At 50.8% G+C, this 18495-nt stretch overlaps 3 protein-coding genes and 1 long non-coding RNA gene across 4 annotated transcripts; 1 reads left to right on the forward strand and 3 right to left on the reverse strand.

The window, feature by feature from the left end:
• Window positions 1-1836: 1836 nt before the first annotated feature.
• Window positions 1837-2142, reverse strand: LOC119823582 (40S ribosomal protein S26-like). The gene has a single exon (XM_038343665.1). It carries the CDS (start codon window positions 2140-2142, stop codon window positions 1837-1839), a length of 306 nt encoding a protein of 101 aa, XP_038199593.1.
• A 1227-nt stretch (window positions 2143-3369) lies between these two features.
• On the reverse strand, window positions 3370-8297 carry Slc39a4 (solute carrier family 39 member 4). Its single transcript, XM_038343515.1, has 12 exons — window positions 7265-8297; window positions 6588-6872; window positions 5986-6181; window positions 5749-5894; window positions 5489-5660; window positions 5055-5227; window positions 4798-4953; window positions 4609-4728; window positions 4474-4528; window positions 4200-4352; window positions 3742-3929; window positions 3370-3646 (listed from the first exon to the last, which is right to left on the reverse strand). Exons 1-12 carry the CDS (start codon window positions 7454-7456, stop codon window positions 3518-3520), a joined length of 1965 nt encoding a protein of 654 aa, XP_038199443.1. The 5' UTR covers window positions 7457-8297; the 3' UTR covers window positions 3370-3517.
• LOC119823483 lies at window positions 7218-9851 on the forward strand. Its single transcript, XR_005286957.2, has 2 exons — window positions 7218-7595; window positions 8738-9851. It is a non-coding gene; the product is annotated as an uncharacterized LOC119823483 (long non-coding RNA).
• Window positions 9852-14358: 4507 nt separating this feature from the next.
• Window positions 14359-18318, reverse strand: Vps28 (VPS28 subunit of ESCRT-I). The gene is made up of 10 exons (XM_038342419.2): window positions 18198-18318; window positions 17358-17426; window positions 16824-16852; window positions 16678-16715; window positions 16307-16396; window positions 15620-15725; window positions 15401-15502; window positions 14860-14913; window positions 14680-14771; window positions 14359-14596 (listed from the first exon to the last, which is right to left on the reverse strand). Exons 2-10 carry the CDS (start codon window positions 17392-17394, stop codon window positions 14479-14481), a joined length of 666 nt encoding a protein of 221 aa, XP_038198347.1. The 5' UTR covers window positions 17395-17426; window positions 18198-18318; the 3' UTR covers window positions 14359-14478.
• Between the last annotated feature and the right edge of the window lie 177 nt (window positions 18319-18495).

The raw sequence follows: 18495 nt of genomic DNA on the forward strand, positions 1-18495 counted from the left end.
GCTGTCCTGGAACTCGGTGAAGACCCGACTGGCCTCGAATTCACAGAGATCTGCCTGCTTCTTCCTGCCAAGTGCTGGAATTAAAGCTGCACAATCATGCTGGCACATATACACATACTTTAAAAAAGAAAATTTTATTTGGATGATGGTGGTGCATGCCTTTAATCCCAGAACTTGAGAGGCGGAGGCAGGTGGATCTCTGAGTTCAAGGACATCCTGGTTTACTGAGTGAGTGAGTTCCAGGACAGTCAGGGCTACACAGAGAAATCCTGTCCTGAAAAACCAAAATAAAATAAAATCTTAAAAACAAAATGTCTTTAAGACCTCTCACATGGTATCTCACACTTGTAATCTTAGCTTTCTCAAGGAGGACTGAGCACATTTGAGACCAATCCGGTTACCCAGTGAGATCTTGTGTTAGAAGCAGTTGAAACATTCCTCCAAATCAAAACATTCTTTCTGGAGAGAGGTTGCTAGGACTCTGGAAGTCAACAGTGTTTGTAAGGTGCAAGGGTTCCTGAGAACCCTGGAGTGGACCTCCCAACACCTGGAGCGCTAAAGGGAGCGTGGGGAGCGTGGTCACCCAGACAGGTGAACTTTTATGTCTTGTTTGGTTGGTTGGTTGTTCGAGACAGTGTTTCTGTTTAGCCTTGGCTGTCCTGGCTACAAGGCTGGCCTGGAACTCAGGGATCTGCCTGTATCTGCCTCCCTAGAGCTGGAATTAGACCGTGCCTGGTGCTGCCTCAGCTTTTCAGCAATCAGCTGCTTTTGAACCATCCTCCCTTCTGTAAATAGAATTCTGTGTCTATACTTCTGTGAGTAGCCCCAATAAATCCATCAAACAAGTTGGACTTTTGTGAAGTCATTTCTTTACTCTGCTGTAGTAACCTAGTTGGGGTAAGGAGACATTTGTTCATAGCTCTCCAAGAAGCCACATGACACTCTTTCTCAAAAACAAGCAAACAAACAACCCATAGCCCTTTGTAGTGTGCACAACTTTACCTCCAGCCCTCGGGAGGCAGAGGCAAGCAGATCTTGTGAGTTCAAAGCCCTGGTCTATGTATGGAGTTACAAACCAGTCAAGAATAGTGAGACCCTCTCTAAAATAAATAAATAACATTTATATTATATAAATATGTAAATTCATATAATAAATATATAAACCGCTGAGCCATCTCTCCAGCCCCAAATTTTAATTTTTTTAAAAATTCATTTATTATGTATAGTGTTCTGCTGGTATGTATACCTGAAGGCCAGAAGAGGGCACCAGATCTCATTATGGATGGTTGTACACCACCATGTGGTTGCTGGGAATTGAACTCAGGATCTTTGGAAGAGCAGCCAGTGATTTTAACCTCTGAGCCACCTCTCCAGCCCCCAAATTTTAATTATTTTTTTTTTTTTTTGGTTTTTCGAGACAGGGTTTCTCTGTAGCTTTGGAGCCTGTCCTGGAACTCTCTCTGTAGAACCAGGCTGGCCTCGAACTCACAGAGATCCACCTGCCTCTGCCTCCCAAGTGCTGGGATTAAAGGCATGCGCCACCACCGCCCTGCTAAATTTTAATATTTTAAATGATTTTTCGGACACAGGGTCACTATGTAGCCCCCAACTGTCTTGGAACTTGAATTTTAAACCATGTTAACGTGAACTCACAGAAATCCACTTATCTCCTGAATGCTGAGATTAAATGCATGCATCTCCATGCATGGCCTAAGGGTCAACGCTTTTTTTAAAAAAGTCTAAGTCCCATTTTATTTTTCCAAGGTGTTTTCTTCTGTCTCTATGAAGCCACTTTACATGGGCTTTGGTGGTGGTCGTGGTGCAGCACCAGCAGGTCTAAATCGTGGTGGGGGGTATTCGGTCCTTCCAAGCTTCCCGAGATTGATTCCTGACCACCTTGCTATGAATAGCACAGCTCACACAATAATGTAGCTTGACATAGAGTTTGGGGAGCACATAAGCGTCGAAGACACTTGCTTCGGATATATCTCTGACGGCAGCCGCCTCTACGATGTTCCAAACGACGAACTTCTTAATGGCCTTGTCCTTGGGCACACAGCGGGCACAGTTAGTGCAGCGAATTGGCTGCACGTGGCCGCTGCCCTTTTTGGCACGACCGTTGTTTCTCCTTTTTTTGGTCATCTTGGAGCAAAGTCCCGAAAGATGGGTCAACACTTTTTGAAATAAAAAATGTGTGTTCAAATTTAGTTATCTCCCTAGAACCTGCACTGATCTGTATTAGCCAATCATATAGGAATATGAGCTTGAGTGCTGGTCATTCAGTGAGGCCCTGGACCCTCTGTTAGCTATGAAAACCCTTCAATCCTGCCACTAGGCATGTGTGCTTGCTTGTTTGAGCACAGCCAAACACCCTTGTGCAGAGGTAAACCTTTTGGTCTTGTTGGAATGCTGCAGATTGTGTGGTGACTTTTTTGAGAACCCAGACCCATTTCTTATGCCCGGTGATAACTTGCTTTTGGTCTTCTGACGTCCAGAAATTAGTGAATAAATTTCAGTTGTTTTAGGCACCTAGTCTAAGGTAGAATTTTATGTCAGCCTCCGAAGACTAATGCAACGGGATTTGAGATAGCCAGTTGTTCCAAGGGCTGTGGAGTAGCCCCATATCTGCAGGTGGTCCTTCGGTTAGAACACCACTAGGCTGGCAGTAGCATACTTGGTTCAGAGATCTGATGTCTGGCCTAGAGCCGAGGAACCAGCCTTGCCAGGGAAGTTAAGCACATCTTACTCGACTGGAATGAGGTCTGAAGAAAGAATGAGGAGCATGTGAATGGAATCCAAAGCTTCAAGAACAAAGATCTCTGCTCCCTTGAAAATTTAGACTTGTATGTCATTGTTTTCTTAATAAAATTGTTCTATGCCAAAAAAAAGAACACCAGTAGGCTTGTGTTCATGACAGAAATGAACCCTCATATATGTGATGGTGATGTTAGTTTTGACTGGAGACAGGGACTCACTAGATCCTGGAGAACACTGACCATTCCCCAGGCTTAATTATAAAAAGGAAAAATCTGGGTAGTGGTGGCGCACGCCTTTAATCCCAGCACTTGGGAGGCAGAATCAGCTGGATTTCTTTGAGTTTAAGGCCCGCCTGGTCTACAGAGTGAGTTCCAGGCTCCAAAGCTACACAGAAAAACTCTGTCTCAAAACCAAAACAAAACAAAAAAAAACAAAACAGGAGAAAAAAAAAGGAAAGAAAGGAAAGATAAGCTGGCTGGTTGTCCATAGTAATAAAAATACTCTGAGAAACCTGTCTCAAAAAACACAACAAAACAAAATACTAGGAAGGCCGAGGAAGGGGCGGTGCCCTGCCCTGCAGCTTTCACCAGGAGGCTCCACAAAGAAAGAGTATTTGTTTTTAATGAACAAAAAGTCTTTATTGAAGTCAGAGCAGAGAAATGAGGCCTCGATCCTCTGGTTACCCAGTGGATCCAAAAATTAGATGGCTCAAAAAGGTGAAGTGAGAGACAGGGACGAGGACTGGGAAAGGATAGAGCTGTCAGAAAGTGATGTTGTCTTCGTACAGTGACAGCAGCAGCAGGACGGTCCAGCCGCCCAGCAGGCCCACATTGTGCAGCAGGAAAAGAAGCCAGGGGCGCCGGTCCTGCACATTCATCATGGCTGGGAGCTGAGGAGGAATTGAGCCCCAGTTCAGTAGCCAGTTGGGTGAACGCCCCCCCCCTTTAGTTTCCCACCCCGGCATAGGTTCTCCACCATCCTAACCATGTCACAAAGCGCCACATAAAGGAAGAGGCCCGTGGCTACCGCCAGAATCCAAGCCTCGCCCTCCTCCCCTACTCCGACTGCTAGAGCCACATAAAGGCCAATGAATGCTGTGAGCGCTGAGGCCAGGTTCAGCAAAAGCGCATGCTTCACCGTCAGTCCAGCGTGCAGCAGAGCAGCAAAGTCCCCTAGGACAGAACAAGTCATAAGAGCTCTGCCCGCCCACACGTCAGGTACCGCCCACCAGTCAGTTACTCGCAGACAGACACACCCATTCAAAGGCCAGTCCAGTCCCCCTTCCACCTCCCGGCCACCCATCCTACCTCTAGCCACGCCCACCTATGACCGGAGCTCCCTTGGAGAAGCCTTGTTTCTTCTCCGATGGATGGTCCTGCTCATCTCTAGAATAGATCACTCCCACTAAGCCCCGCCCATTCAAGCCACACCCCACCGCTCACCCAGTTCGTGGGGCAGCTCATGGCAGAACACTGCCAAAGAGGTGGCCAGTCCAGTCTTCCACGAGGATGCAAAGGCTGCGCCCACAGCAAGCCCATCAGCGAAGTTGTGCACCGCGTCACCCAGCGTGATCAGATAGGGCAGCATCCTCAGTTCTGTGGGCACGTCACGTCAGGTGTCAGGTGTCAGGCGTGGGTCCTGTAGGCCAGGTCCTGCAGTTCTGCCTACGGGCAAACCCCAGATCCACAACCCTCCAGGATCTCCCTTGGGGCTCACCTGATTTCAGTTTCTGGGACTCCGGGTTCAGTAGTTCTGGGCTCTCCTCTGTTACCTGGGGAAAGCAAGAATGAACCCGAGCTCAAGTAGCTAACTAAAGGGTTCCATGTAGGGCAGGACGCGATCGCCACTTACCAAATCTGAGCGGGAGCTCTCGTGGGGCTGTTTGGACTGCCGGAGGTCGCTGGGTGCCAGCTGCATCGACACTCCATGGCTGTGTCCACCGTGGCTGAAAGGCCCATCCTTCTCAGGATCCTGTGGAAAAACTGTTCAGAGCCTGTCAAACCCTTACCCATCCCACCTCCTGCTTCTCCAGAGCCTGACCTGGTCCCTGGGCAACAGGAGGTTGAAGAAGCTCTCAAACAGGAAGAAGATGTAGAGGCCTCCAAGTACCGCCAGCAGGCGCCAGGTGGCCTGCGCACCAACACCCACCTCCTCATGGGAGTGGTCTTCCCCACTGTGTGTGTGCAGTCCCAGCACCTGGGGAGGAAGGGACTAATGACTGGGGATTTCCAGCCACGAGGGTCTGGGGCTAGGAAAAGGCAGGGAGGGGGGTGAGGATCCGTTGAGTGAGGGCTGACCTTGGGCGTCAGGTGCAGAAGGGCATCGCCGGTGAGTGCACCCACAGCCAAGCTGAGGAAGGTCTGCATGACGTAGTGCGTGACGGTGCTGCATTTGGTACAAGTCAGGAGCAGAAGGCCAAACACAGCGCAGAGGCAGATGAACAGCGTAGCCAGAGAGCCATACAGATACCCTGTGGGTGAAACTACACTGAAAGACCCCAGCTTCCTCAGGAGTCACTCAAGGCCAGCCCAGGAGTGAGCAGGTGCTCAACAGGCCTGTGGGCCGTCAGGTGGGGGCAGGTGTCCATTTACACTGGCCCTCTTGCCCCCAAATCCAGTATCCTTCCCTCCTGTACTGGTTTCTCCTTCCTCAGAGCCCCATGGAGACCAATGACATGAGGCCAGCACCCAGGGACTGGGCCAGCCAGGCACACCTTGGGGTAGGCACTCACTCTCTGTTTGGCTGAGCTGATCCTGAATTTGGACGGTGGAGTGGGAGCTGCAGGCCCCACTTAGCTGCTGCTGGACCAAGGCAGGGCTGAGCTGGACCCAGGCCTGAGGGCTCACCCCAGCCTCTTCAGACAGCCCATACACAGCCATCACATCTTTGGCACTCAGGCACATCTGGGGGTAGGGGGAGAAGGACGCGGGTCAGGTGTCTCGGCAGACCCGTGGAAACCCATCTTTCTCCAGAACAGAAAGAATGGCTCACCGTGTCCCATACGTTGGCGCTGCTGTTGTGGGTAGCAAGGGGCTCAGAGTCTTGGTGGTTCGCTTCCCTGTCCAGATGACTGTGGTCATCATGGTCACTGTGGTCCTCTCCACCCACCCCAAGTTGGTGCATCAAAGCCTCCAGTTCTGGCAGGAAGAATAGTCAGTGCAGTCTGTGGGTGCCAGCCTTGTCCCCTCCCCCAGGAGTAGAGGCTGAGAATCTCAGCCTAGGCCTCACCAGCCAACGTGATATTGGGAGCCTCACTATTGTGCTGCCGGAACACAAAGTCCACAAAGTACTGAGGGCTAGGCAGGCCTTGGAAGCAGGACCCATTAATGACATGGTCCAGCAAAGCAGTCAGGACCAGGCCGGGACTTCTGGAAGCTCCTGCTTCCTCAGCCTCCTCCAGCAGTTGGGGAACATCTACACATGGCTGGAGAAGAGAGTGGCCTCAGCTCTACCCTCAGGGTCATCTTCTGGATCCATCTTACCACAGACCCCTGGATGAGTCTCCCTTCAATCCCAGACTCTTCGGATTACTTCTCGGACATCAACGGGCCACAGTCCCGCCTTATGCCACCGCCTAGCCCTGTCCCAGCTAGTTTCAGCCTTCACTCTGGCCTTTGACCTCCTCTTTCCAGAGCTTTCCTGACCACCACTTCTCCAAAGGGCTCCCCAGACTCCTGATGTCCTATTCCACTCAACAGCGAACACCCAATTCCCAAGTAGTAAGTCAGACGCCAAGGGCTTCACATGGGCCATTTCCCTTGCAGGAGCAGCCTCCCTTCCATGATACGCGGGTCCTTCTCATTACCCCCAGCAAACCCCTGAGCCCTCACCTCCTCCCTGGTGGGTTGGTTGGCAACAGGGGCCTCAATCTTCTGCAGTAGCTGGCTCAGACCCAAGGTCATGGCCTCTGGACTCTCCAGTAGGGTCAGGTAATGGTCCACGTGGGAAGCCAAAAGGCCATCTTGGATGTCCTTACATGTTTCCTCCGGGTTGTTAAGATAGAGGGCAGCAGCAGCACTAAGGCGGCTAATGTATCTGGACTCCAGGACCGGTTCTGGGGCAAGCCCTGGCTTGTCAGGTTTGCCTAGGGTCAAGACCTCCTCGGCAGATAGGCACTATGGGCAGACAGATAAACAGGATCTGTGTTGAATTGGGTCCACCAGGCACAGGCGGGGAATAGATTCTATCAGCTAGCTTATGTCCTGTTCGGCCCCTTGTATGGTTAGCCTACACAGAGGGGTCCCCAGCAGTTACTCCCCCTCCTGAAGAGGTGAGGGGTGGATGGTCCTGAAGTCACCGCGGGAAATTGTGTGTCCCAAGAGGGAGGCCAGGCCTGTAAAAGCCCCCAGATGGAGAGAAGAGGCTCGGCTCCAGCTTGCAAGTAGGTTCAGACACCAGACTCCAGACCCGCCTCCTGGAGTTTGCCCAGGTCCCTTTGCTGCCTGCCACAGGGTGGAGCGGGCAGGAAGGGGCCGGTGCTGGGGGACCCGTCGGGTGGGGCTGTTACCTTTCCACACGGCCCGTTGGTGCAGTGCACACGGACCGCCAGCGTATTTAACAGGCGGTCCAGTTGCTGTCTATCCAGAGCGCCCTGGCCGGAGATGAGCAGGCTTAGCAGGCTATCGGGCTGGACCGCTGGTGCCGTGACCAGCAGCATGGCCAACAGGAGCCCCTGTGTGAGCCGGGCTGGGAACACCATGCCTCAGGCCCCCAAAGTGCTCCTTGTTGTGGTGCTGTGTGAAGACCGCTGGCGTCTGAGCTGGTTGTAGACGGCTGGGGCTGCCTGAGACCAGACTGGGGCTGGGCTCAACTTGCCCTAGCACCAGGACCTCTCCCAGGTATTTCCTGCACGGCCCTGTGATTGGCTGTTGGGTTAACCATTCCAGTGGCAGATCCTCCCCGAAAGCCAAGGGGGCAAGGAGCTGTTGCCTCCTGGGGCTGGAGCAGAGCTGGGTCCCTTTCCTTGGGTGGGTGGCCTGAGCATCCCCTCTCCTGCCTGTCACACCCAGAACTGCCACAGAGAGCCTCCTCTGCTCCCTGAAGAGCCTAGGTCATTCCCTCCTTGCCTTGCCTCTGGACCTCAAGCTAGGAGACCAGGGGCAGAGCTGCGTAGACATTACCAAGTCAAACATGGGTGTTCTATTTAACATTTTCAGGAGAGCCCTTAGGCCTACCTCCACCCTTCCTCAGCTGCCTCTCAGCTCAAGCAGCTTAGACAAATCCCAAATCTTGCGGCCTGAGTGGGGGTGGGGGTGGTGTTCTTGGATTCTGGGCTATGGCCTCTGGGCCCAGCATGGGCTGTAATGGGAGATTTCCGATGGGAGAAAGGACTTGCTGAGTCACATTCCCCACCTTCCCCACCTCCAGCCCTTAGGGGGAAAATCCCCAGGAAATGGCTAAAGCCCTAACCCAGACAAACAGGAAGAGAAGATGTGACCTTGGTCGTAGCCAACACCTGGCCAGTCTTTGGGGTCAGGAGGAGGTTGAGGCCCTGTCGTGAGCTCTAGGCCTAGGCACTGGAAGATTGGGGTAGGACTGGAGTTCCCAGCTCTGACCCTCCCTGATCAATCCTTCTAGCCTTTGACCCTAGAGCCTTATCTCTATCCCCAGGTAGCAGGCTGGAGGAGGGGTTAGGTCTCCAGGGAGCTGTCAATCCCCTGGTCACAAGGCATTCTGGCCTTCTGGAAGGGGACTGTGGGTAGCCCTCTTCCACCTAGGTTCGTACCACTCCGGACCCCTAGCTCTCTGGGGTGTGGTTGGGTGTGGAGCTGGTAGCCTAATGCCTAGAGGACTCTGTCCCCTAGTATTCTGGAGGATAGGGCAGGGTGGGGGAGAGGATCTAGCTGGGTATCCTGAGCTCAGGGGTCAATTGCTCCTAACACACACACACACACACACACACACACACACACACACATTCACGCCAATGATTCTCATGGCTAGGATCCCTACAATGTGGCTTCCAATTTTCATCCTACAGAGGAACTATGCTTGGGATCTGGGAGAGCCGGGGTGAAGACAATGAAGAGAATATTCCCATATGTAGCTCTGAAGATGTCATATAACCATACCGGCTTTTCAACAGAAAAGCTGGGGGCTGAGCCTGGGCTGGTCTCCTTCCCCTGCAGACTGGCTGTCCACTGTTCAAGCACCGTCAGCCTCTAGGGAGAAATCTTAGTGTAGGCTTGGCAGTCCAGGCTTCCCTAGGTTTCTCCTTCAAAGGGGAGAATTGCCTGAATCCTGGAAGGCCAGTACAGCCAAGCCTCATGCACCCGAGTCATTGTTATCCATGTGTCCCGTCCATCCATCTGTCCACCCGTGTCCCTCCCCCTGCCACCGTGGCATGGCTGAGGTTTTTATTACACAGGAATCCTACTCGCCTGTAACAGCTCTCTTAGCAACGTGGGAATCAGAAGTGGAAAGCCAAGCCTCCTCACCATCACCAGTCATACAACTTTTAAGCTGACTATACCTGTGTGTGTGTGTGTGTGTGTGTGTGTGTGTGTGTGTGTGTGTCGGCAGCTCAAATTCAGCTGCTGTATGTGCGCATTCAGCTACAGTTTAGAAAAGTGCTTTAAACAGCCATAGTGGTCTCTTAATCCTAATGAGCTCTGTTCATTGTATTTCCTTCTAAGCTAAGGAAGCAATAAGTCTCAAATGTTTTACATTGGTATGTACTTTCAAATGATAAATATGTGGTTAGATCTGTTACAACATACTGTCTATGTGGTTGAACTCTGCTTTAAAATATATTCTCTATAATGACAAAAATTTAAGGCTATGAAGACCTACTTCAGATGAACAAGAGCTAACCGACAGCCTTTCCTGTAAGCTGTTCTTCACTATTGTCTGTTTTACTGCTAAGCTTCTATTGCAAGAACTTTTTTCTTCTCTGTCCTTCACAAGTAAAAATCTGGGGCTGGAGAGATAGCTCAGAGGTTAAGAGAACTGACTGCTGTTCCGGAGGTCCTGAGTTCAATTCCCAGCAACCACATGATGACTCACACCCATCTATAATGAGACCTGGTGCCCAGAACACTATATACATATTAAAAAAAAACAAGTAAAAATCTGACCTGCTAAGTTAAAATCAGTTACAGTCAAGATGGAGGACTCTGGGTGAAACATTCCTCCACAACCTCTCAGCTTGGACCCAGCTCTCCAGGAAAATCCCAGATAGTCATAACTCATATATACCCAATAGACAGCCCACAAATGCTCAGAGATCTGAAGAATAGGGCATTTAAATGTTTAATTAAAAAGGCTTTCTGTAACAGAGAGACAGGTTGGCTCCTGGCAGCAACCCCTGCTTCCTCCAAAGAAGATGAATGGGCACAAGAGAGCATTCATCTGTAACTTGCTTCAAGCTAAAGCGCTAACCATGGGGATACACTGTCTTTCATCTAAACTGCTACAAATCTCTTCAGACCATGGAAAACAGGACACTGAGGAATCCTACAAATTCCTAATCCACAGAATCTTCTGAAGCCTATCAGGCCCCATGCTGTCAGCCTTAAGATAGGTGTTGCCCTAATGACCATGGCAGACCCTGGGGTGACTGTCTGGGTAGCCAATCCAGTAAGTTCTCTGTCATTTTAAAATCAATAACTCAGGTAAAATTTTATCCTGATGCAGTTTGACGGCTGAGAAGTTTGCCAGTTTAAAGGGGACAACCTCACAAACAGACTTCAGCATAGCGTCTGACCATGTTTAAATAGAAGGTGTTTTCAGGGAGGCAAATGCACGTTATTAAGGTGTGTACATGCAGGTTATAAAGGTCTGAGGATAAAAGGCTTACGTGATGATAAAGACAGGTGATTTGAGATCTTTAAAAGCGTAAGACAGGTTCCAGAGTTCTCTCTCGCATTATGCTGCTCTTATTGTAGGACCCAAGGGTCCAGAGTCTCAGCATTAATCAATAAGATTCCGATCAGCCATTAATCGAGCTCTGGCAGAGCACTGCCACTAGCACAACTTCAAGGATCACAATTTTAATTTTTTTCAACTTTTTCTTTCTTTTTTAAGATTTATTAGTATACAGTGCTCTATCTGCAGGCCAGAAGAGGACACCAGATCACATTACAGATGGTTGTGAGTTACCATGTGGTTGCTGGGAATTGAACTCTGGACCTCTGGAAGAGCAGCCAGTGCTCTTAACCTCTGAGCCATCTCCCCAGCCCAAGATCATGATTTTAAAATCCTTTTGGTAATAAAAAAATAAAAAGACCAGCCTGGTCTACAAGAGCTAGTTCCAGGACAGGCTCCAAAGCCACAGAGAAACCCTGTCTCGAAAAACCAAAAAAAAAAAAATAAATAAATAAAAAAAAATAAAATAAAATCCTTTTGGTGGCATCCTAACTATAGACTTAAAAAGATACTTTTCATTGTGTAAAACCATCTGTCACAGGGGCTAGAGAGATGGCTCATATATTAAGAGCACTGGCTGTTCTTCCAGAGGTCCTGAGTTCAACTCCCAGCTACCACATGGTGGCTCACAGTCATCTATAATAAGACCTGGTGCCCTATTCTGGCCTGCAGGCAGAACATTGTATACATAACAAATAAATGTTTAAAAACTATTTATAAAAACAAACAAAACCAAAACCATCGGTCACAGTCATTTCCGGCATAAATATACTGCCATTTAAATTTCAGTACAGATTAGAAACAGTAAAAATACTAATGTGTCTAAAACTTATGTTTTCACAAACTCAATTCTTGTAAGTTCCAGGGAGCTGACTTGGAGGATTCACCTTGAACAGGTCAGGTGCACCCCTCCCTCAATTACCAGGCCCTAAGAGCCTAAGCCTCCCCACCTTCCTCTGGTCCTGACGCTCTTCCCCCTCAATCACCAGGACCTAAAGAAACATTTTTCCCTAAACTTAACCTTGTCCTCTGGTCTGCTAGCACCTCACCAGGTCCAGGAAACACTGGACAGTTCCACAGAGCCTGGAGAGCAGTGAAACAATCAGCTTCCCCACAGTGTGGCCAGCATCCCAACTGTCTCAGGTTCTCTACCCTCGGCCCCACCGCAAATCAGTAGGAAGCAGTTCTGAGAACTCAATGCCCTCATTCCCTTAATCTGCCATTCCTAACTCCTTACCTTTTTCATAAAAATAAGGGATGAAAGTTAGGATCCAGGCACACCCTGGCACAGTGCCTGTATAACAGTCAGTAAGTCTGTCCTTTTAAGAGACAAGCTCTGCCCACTCTATTCTCTGCCCCCCCTTTCTCCCTCTCCCCTTCTCTCTCTTCCCTCCTCCCCCTCCTCTCCTCTCAATAAACTCCACACTCAAACTCCGGGTGGTGTATTCTGTCATCCGCCGTGGCCTTCACCTTGTCATTTCCAGCAAGCTCACGGCCACTGCCACCGTTGTTTGAGAAGGTCTATAAACCAATGTCTGGGGTAGGTAGGATGGCTCACTGGGTAACGGCACTTGCCCCCAAGCCTGATGAACTACCCTTAGGACTCACATGATTAAAGGGGAAACACAACTCCTAACAGCTGTCCTCTCAGGCTCTACTGTACGCTGTTAGCAGTTGCTCCCTCAGGCGAATAAAGAGCAATTGGTGAGGTCAGCACCTGGGAACTGGTGTGACTGCACCAAAGGTCCAGCTGGGAGATGAAGCTGCAGTGATGACCACAGTGTGCGTGACCTGTGCGTGACCTTTAATGCCACCGTGACCAAAATGACTACAATGGCAACTTCTATATTTTATCACAGTAAAAATTAAAATAGAGCAAAACAATTCTACTTTACTACCAATTCCCTGTGACCATTGCAAGCCTTAATTCAGCAGCTACATATAATATAAGAAGTGAAGTCCAGGCTTCACAGTACACTCCCCTAATCCCAGCACTGGGGAGGCAGAGGTAGGCAGATCTCTTTGGGTTGGAAGCCAGCCTGGTCTACACAAGTTCCAGGCCAGCCAGGGCTGCAAAGTGAGATCCTGCCTCAGAAACAATAAAAGTAGCCCACCTTTAATTCCAGCACCGGGGAGGCAGAGGCAGGCAGATCTCTGAGTTCCAGGACAACCAGGGCTACACAGAGAATCCCTGTTTTGGAAAAAACAGAAACCAAAACAACAAAAGAGAAGTGGGTTGGAGCAGGTCTGATCTGGGCATGATGGCACACACCTGTTATTCCAGCACCAGGGAGGCAGAGTCAGAACTGTATTTGAGGCCAGTGTGGGCCACATAGTGAGGCCATTTCAAACAAAACAACAAAGAGGGGCTAGAGAAACGGCTCAGCGGTTAGAAGGACTCTTCTTCCAGAGGACCCGGGTTCTGAGCACCGACACAAGAGGTTCTAACTGCCTCTCATGCTAGCTCCAGGGGATCCAAAGCCTTCTCTGGCCCCTATGGCATCAGTCATGCATGTGGTGCACAGACACACATGTAGGCAAAATACTCATATTTGTAAGTCTAAAAACAAACAAACAAACAAAAAACCCAAACACCCCAAAACCTAAGAGCTGTGGATGTAGCTTAATGGTAAAGCATTTGCCTAGTGACATGCACAAGGTGTTAGTTTTAATCCTAAGCACCAAAAATGGTATGGGGGGGGGGTATCTGACTAGCCACTGAAGACAAGTGGTTCAATTAAACCCTGCCATGTTGGCATTGATGGCAAACACCAGCCATCTCAGCATTGAGGAGGTTGAGGCAGGAGGATTATCTTAAATTCAAGTACCTATGTCAAAGCAAAACCATGTCTCAAAAAAACCCAAAAGGCCAGGTGTTGTGATATACACCTTTAATCCTAGCACTCAGGAGACAGAGCAGAGGCAGGAGGATCTCAGTGAGTTGGAAGACAGTCTGGTTTATACAAGAAGTTCCTGGCCAACCAGACTCCTTAGTCAGATTTTGTCTCAGAAAACAACAGAAGTACCTGGAGCGGTGGTGGCGCACGTCTTTAATCTCAGCACTTGGGAGGCAGAGGAGGGTGGATCTTTCTGAGTCCGAGGTCAGCCTGGTCTACAAAGAGAGTTCCAGGACAACCAGGACTGGAACCCTGTCACAGAGAAACCCTGTCTCGAAAAATAAACAAATAAAAAAAAAACAAAAAACCCAAACCAACCAACCAAAAACAACAACAAAAAGAACATCAATTAAAAAAAAAACCCACACCCAAAAGTGATGGGGCTCCTTATTCTGACAACACAGAAACCGCCACAGTGGACCTTGGAGGACTAAATGTCATGTGTCAGGGTCATAGTGTCTTATTCAGCGCAGTACAGCGAAGGTGGTAAACTACCTGTGGTCTGGACAGAATTTATGGAAACTCAGGTGCTGCTAGGAAGGGAATGATGGTGGGCAAGGAGGCAGCCACCCAGGTTGCCAGATTCTAGCCACATCTGGTCCAGTGGCCAGTCTATGTATTCCCCACTCCAGGAGCTGCGAGGACTTACCTTGCCCCATAATTGCGCAGCTAGCATCTCCTATGGAGGCAGCTCTAAGTGTGGGATGAGCAACAGGGCCAGGACACCTTGTTGGTTTAGGAGCAGTGGCTTCAGGGGTTCTGCACCCAGGGCTCTGCTATAAGGTCAGGAGGTTAGATAGATCACACAGGGCGGGCTCAGCATAGCTGCCCATAGCAGGAAGGTCAGACAGATCTTTATTGGGGGTAACCTGCTGACAACATAGACATCTAGGACAGGCGTAGATACTGGGAACCGGGGCGGTACATCTCCATCAGTTTCGTTCGGCCTGGGTGAAGCTCAGGCATGTAGGAAGCGGTTAAAGGCATTGTAAGCTGACTCCAGATCGAAGAGCATCTGGCGAACTTGGGAGTCATCCAGCTCATCAGATGCCGACATTCCACTCAGGGTCTGCAGCCTAGTGACACAGGTGCGAGCGTGTATGAGCAGTAGGACTATGATGTCACTACGGGGTTTCACCTGCTCAGGAAAGCCACTCACCATTGGCTGACTGTTTGGCGACCCTCAAAGTCTGGAGGCAGGTGGCTCATTCGGTGCATGGTCTCCATTAGCTCCCGAAGGTCCGGCTGAATCTACAGATACGAGGGTCAGGCTGAGACCCTACCTACCTTGCTCTGTTCCCCTCCATCCAGGCCCGGGTTCCCTGCCCGACTCATGCACCTCATCCATGGCGCGGATCTCCAGACGCAGCTTGTCCATGATTGTAATGAAGAGCTGGGAACACATGCATTAGGGATCCCGTTCAGTCGAGGTGCAGAGACCCTTTGCAGCCTATAGACCTGTCAGAAGGGCCACGGTTCCATCCATCTTCATCTCCACACTGTATACTAGTGGTTCCTTTCTGCCTGAGGACTACACTAAAGACCTGCCTAGGTTTCTGACCTTCTTTCTGGGTCTACACACATTGGGGAATCACAATTGTGAGAGTAGTGTGGGAATCTGGGGTACACTCCTACACAACCCCTTCAATCCGTGGCCCTACCAGAGTAGATCCTGTGTATGTTACCCTTCAGAGTACGGAACTCAGTCATGGGGGACTCAGGCTCTAAGGATGCTTCTCTCCTCAGCCACAGCTGTGGTGACCCCTTCCAGGTTACTGCTTAATGCCAGGAACTCCATGAATACACACTCATGACTGACCCAGGCTGGTAGTTCCATCCCCCTAGTCCCCGCGGGCCCTCCCAGGAGCTGTGGAACACACCGAAACTACATCTGCGATGCAGCGGTTGAGATTGCCCTTGTCGTCCTTGATAGTGATGGGTCGGTCCTCCTTGATCCTCTCCATGGCAAGTGGGCAGTCCAGCTAAGGGGCAAGGATATGGTCTCAGGGCATCACCGGGCCTCCAGGAGGCCAGGGTATTATCCCCACATCCCACTACATCTTTCCTGCAGGAGGGAGGGAAGGACCCGGTTCACTCACCCTGAACTTCCGGCAAAATTCATCAATGGAGCTGATCTCTGAGCCTTGAACCTGTCGAAAGGCAGCTTTGTACTGGACCAGGAGCCTGGAGCATGCTGCAGTGTATCTAGGGAGAGGACCAGTTGCTGCTGGGGGCTGAGAAGAGTTTAGCTTGGCTCACTGTGCTCCTCCTCAGCAAGTCTAGATACAGCAGCTTTCATGGTAGGGCCGGGAGGGCCAAAGACTTCCTAATGGGTCTATACACGAAGAGAGTTCTGGACAAGAGCAGGGAGGTATGCCAGAACTATCACAAAGAATCTGTGTGGGCTGGCCAGGAATTCTGCACAAGAGCCCAGATGTCTACTCTACCCCAGACCAAGGTGTCAGAAATCCCTTACCACCGGGCAGCTCCTGGTCCAGCCACGCTGGCTTGTCATCTCTGCACAGAGTGCCAGTATCCATGCTGGACAGTGATATCTTAGACTATGCTGTCCCCATGCTTACCTCCCGAGGTCAGAACCATACTCACCCTTACAGAATATCCCTGGCTGACATGGCCCCGAAGCTGGTAGCCACCAGGACTACCCCATAGCTTAAGCCCTGGACCTACATTTGTGCTGCCTTTTGAACCCACAAGTGTCACGGAAGGGAGAAACATGCTTTTGAGAATTGGTGGCCACCAACACCTGAAGCCACGGGCTTGCTCACTCATTAGGGGTGACGCAGTCCTTGATGTACGCTTTCTCCAGGGCCTGCATGGTCTTCACCACTGCAAACAGCTCTGCCATGTTGTCATACCTAAGACAAAGCCATCCGTCAGGGCACAGCTCCAAGGCCGGGAAGCCTTGGCATCTGGGACCCAGGGCAGCCACCTGCTGTTCTGTAGCTATGGCACAATACAGCCCACCCCTCACTCCATTCCTGGTAGATAATCCTCAGGAACTGTCTCCCTAGCCTGACCCCATTTCCTCCCCAACCACTGGTGTGGTGGTAGCTTTGGGAGGAGACAGCTGGGCCTGCCACAGACACCAGATGGGCGCATGCGTGTGTGCTGGGGGCAGCTCAGATATTTGACTTACTTCTCCCGCTCCCGAGCATTCTTGTACAGCTTTACTTCCTGTTGGGAAAGTGGGCCAGACAGCCAGCATCAGTAGGTGGTTATGGAACCAGCGACTGTCACATGGTGTTTGCAGTGGCTGTGGCCAGTTAAATATCTACTACTTACCTCGTACAGCTCCGGCTTGTTCCCAGGGGCTGCAACAGAGAAGGCAGGAGCTGACAGGTGATCACAAGATGACCCCGGGGCTGTCCCATCTCAGCTACTTCCCATGCCATGTACCAAAGAGCTCAGAGGGAGCTACAGAATAGGGGTTCTAGCCTCACCTCCTACCAGTACTTCCTCTAAGAACCTACAGACTGAATGCTGGGTTTAGCTCTCCACCCACAGCGAGGTGATCATACTTTGTCGATAGAACTATTACATGGTACAAATAAAAGTCTGCCACATGCTTCACAGCCTAGGGTTGGAAACCCAGAGGTGCTCAGGATGCCAGAGGTTCTGGCCACATTGCAGTTCATTGTTTCTACCCAGCAGGGCACTGCTGGGCCCTCAGAATCCACCATAAAAGGCTCTGGCACTCGCCATCCCCAAGGCCTATGACTATGGGATGGAAGTGGCAGTGTGGTTTCTTCCCCAACAGTCCCTGCAGCAGGGGAAGCCTAGGCCCCTCCGTTTTCTTCCAGATTACTCTACACTCACCTCCAACACCAGGAGTAGCTGGGATTCCGTGAAACATCCTGCAGGCCCTGGCAGCTACAGCACAGAGACCTGGGAAGCAAAGCCAACACTAACTCAAGGGGTCCCTGACACCTCAAGAACAGGGCTCTAGGGGTGGGGGTCAGCGCCTTGTGAATGGCTTTCCTGCTCTCTATAGGAACAACACAGGATGTTACCGACTATCATGGGGTAGCCAGGAGAGTCCTTCCTGGAAGCTTGGTTAAGGTAGGGAAGAGCAGCTGATGGAAGAATCGGGGTAGCATCTTGAGCTTGGGGGAAGGGCCCAGTGTTGCAACACCTTTCAATGGAAATTGGAAGAACTAGGTGTCTAGGGCTATGGGGAGTGTGAGTGGAGGAGGGCTTCACCCTAATTCTGTGGGAGCTACTGGAGGAATGAACCAAGGCAAGCTTGTTGGTTGATGCCTTCTAGAAAGGGTGGAAGCAGGGCCCAGGGAAGGTCCTGTCTAATGAGGAAGTTGAGGTCAGTGGCTTAACCAGTTAAAACCCGCCTCAGGTTTTGAAATGGTGTGAAAACAAAAGTTCAAGGAAGGTAGGCAAACTGAGCTGGAGTGGCCCGATGAGCAGCATGAGCTACTGAAGTCGCAGGAGCTAGGTACAGCTTGCGGAGTCCCCGGAGAAAGGTGAGCACCCTCACAGTCAGGGAAACCCGAGCTATGAGCCAGCAATGCCACCTGACAGCGCCCACCGACTACTGAGACACGGACCGCGCGGCAAGGGCCGCTGAGCCCAAAGGAGACGGGATCGGGCCTCTTAGCCCAAAGGGCTCCTATGCTGCGGGACCCAGCCATAGCTGCCGCGTACCTGGGGCGTTTGGAATCCCGGAGATGGCGACAGCAGCTCGGTGCTCGCTTTTTCCGCCTGCGCCTGCCGGGAAGCCCGATCGGCAGCTCGGCGCTCATTCTCCCAACTTAAGACTACGCACAGAGCAAGCCCAATCAGTGGGTCGGCGCTCGTCCTCTGTGCCTGAGCTTGCGCTCTGGGGCAGCAGCGCCTGTAAAGGATTTAAGTCACATGGTCCACTCCTTTCCCAGACAGACACACAAATGGGACAGACGCTTAGTTTATTAAGTTTCTTTCTTTTTTTTTTTTTGGGGGGGGG

This window comes from Arvicola amphibius, chromosome 9, assembly GCF_903992535.2.
Source record: "Arvicola amphibius chromosome 9, mArvAmp1.2, whole genome shotgun sequence".
NCBI lineage: Eukaryota > Metazoa > Chordata > Mammalia > Rodentia > Cricetidae > Arvicola > Arvicola amphibius.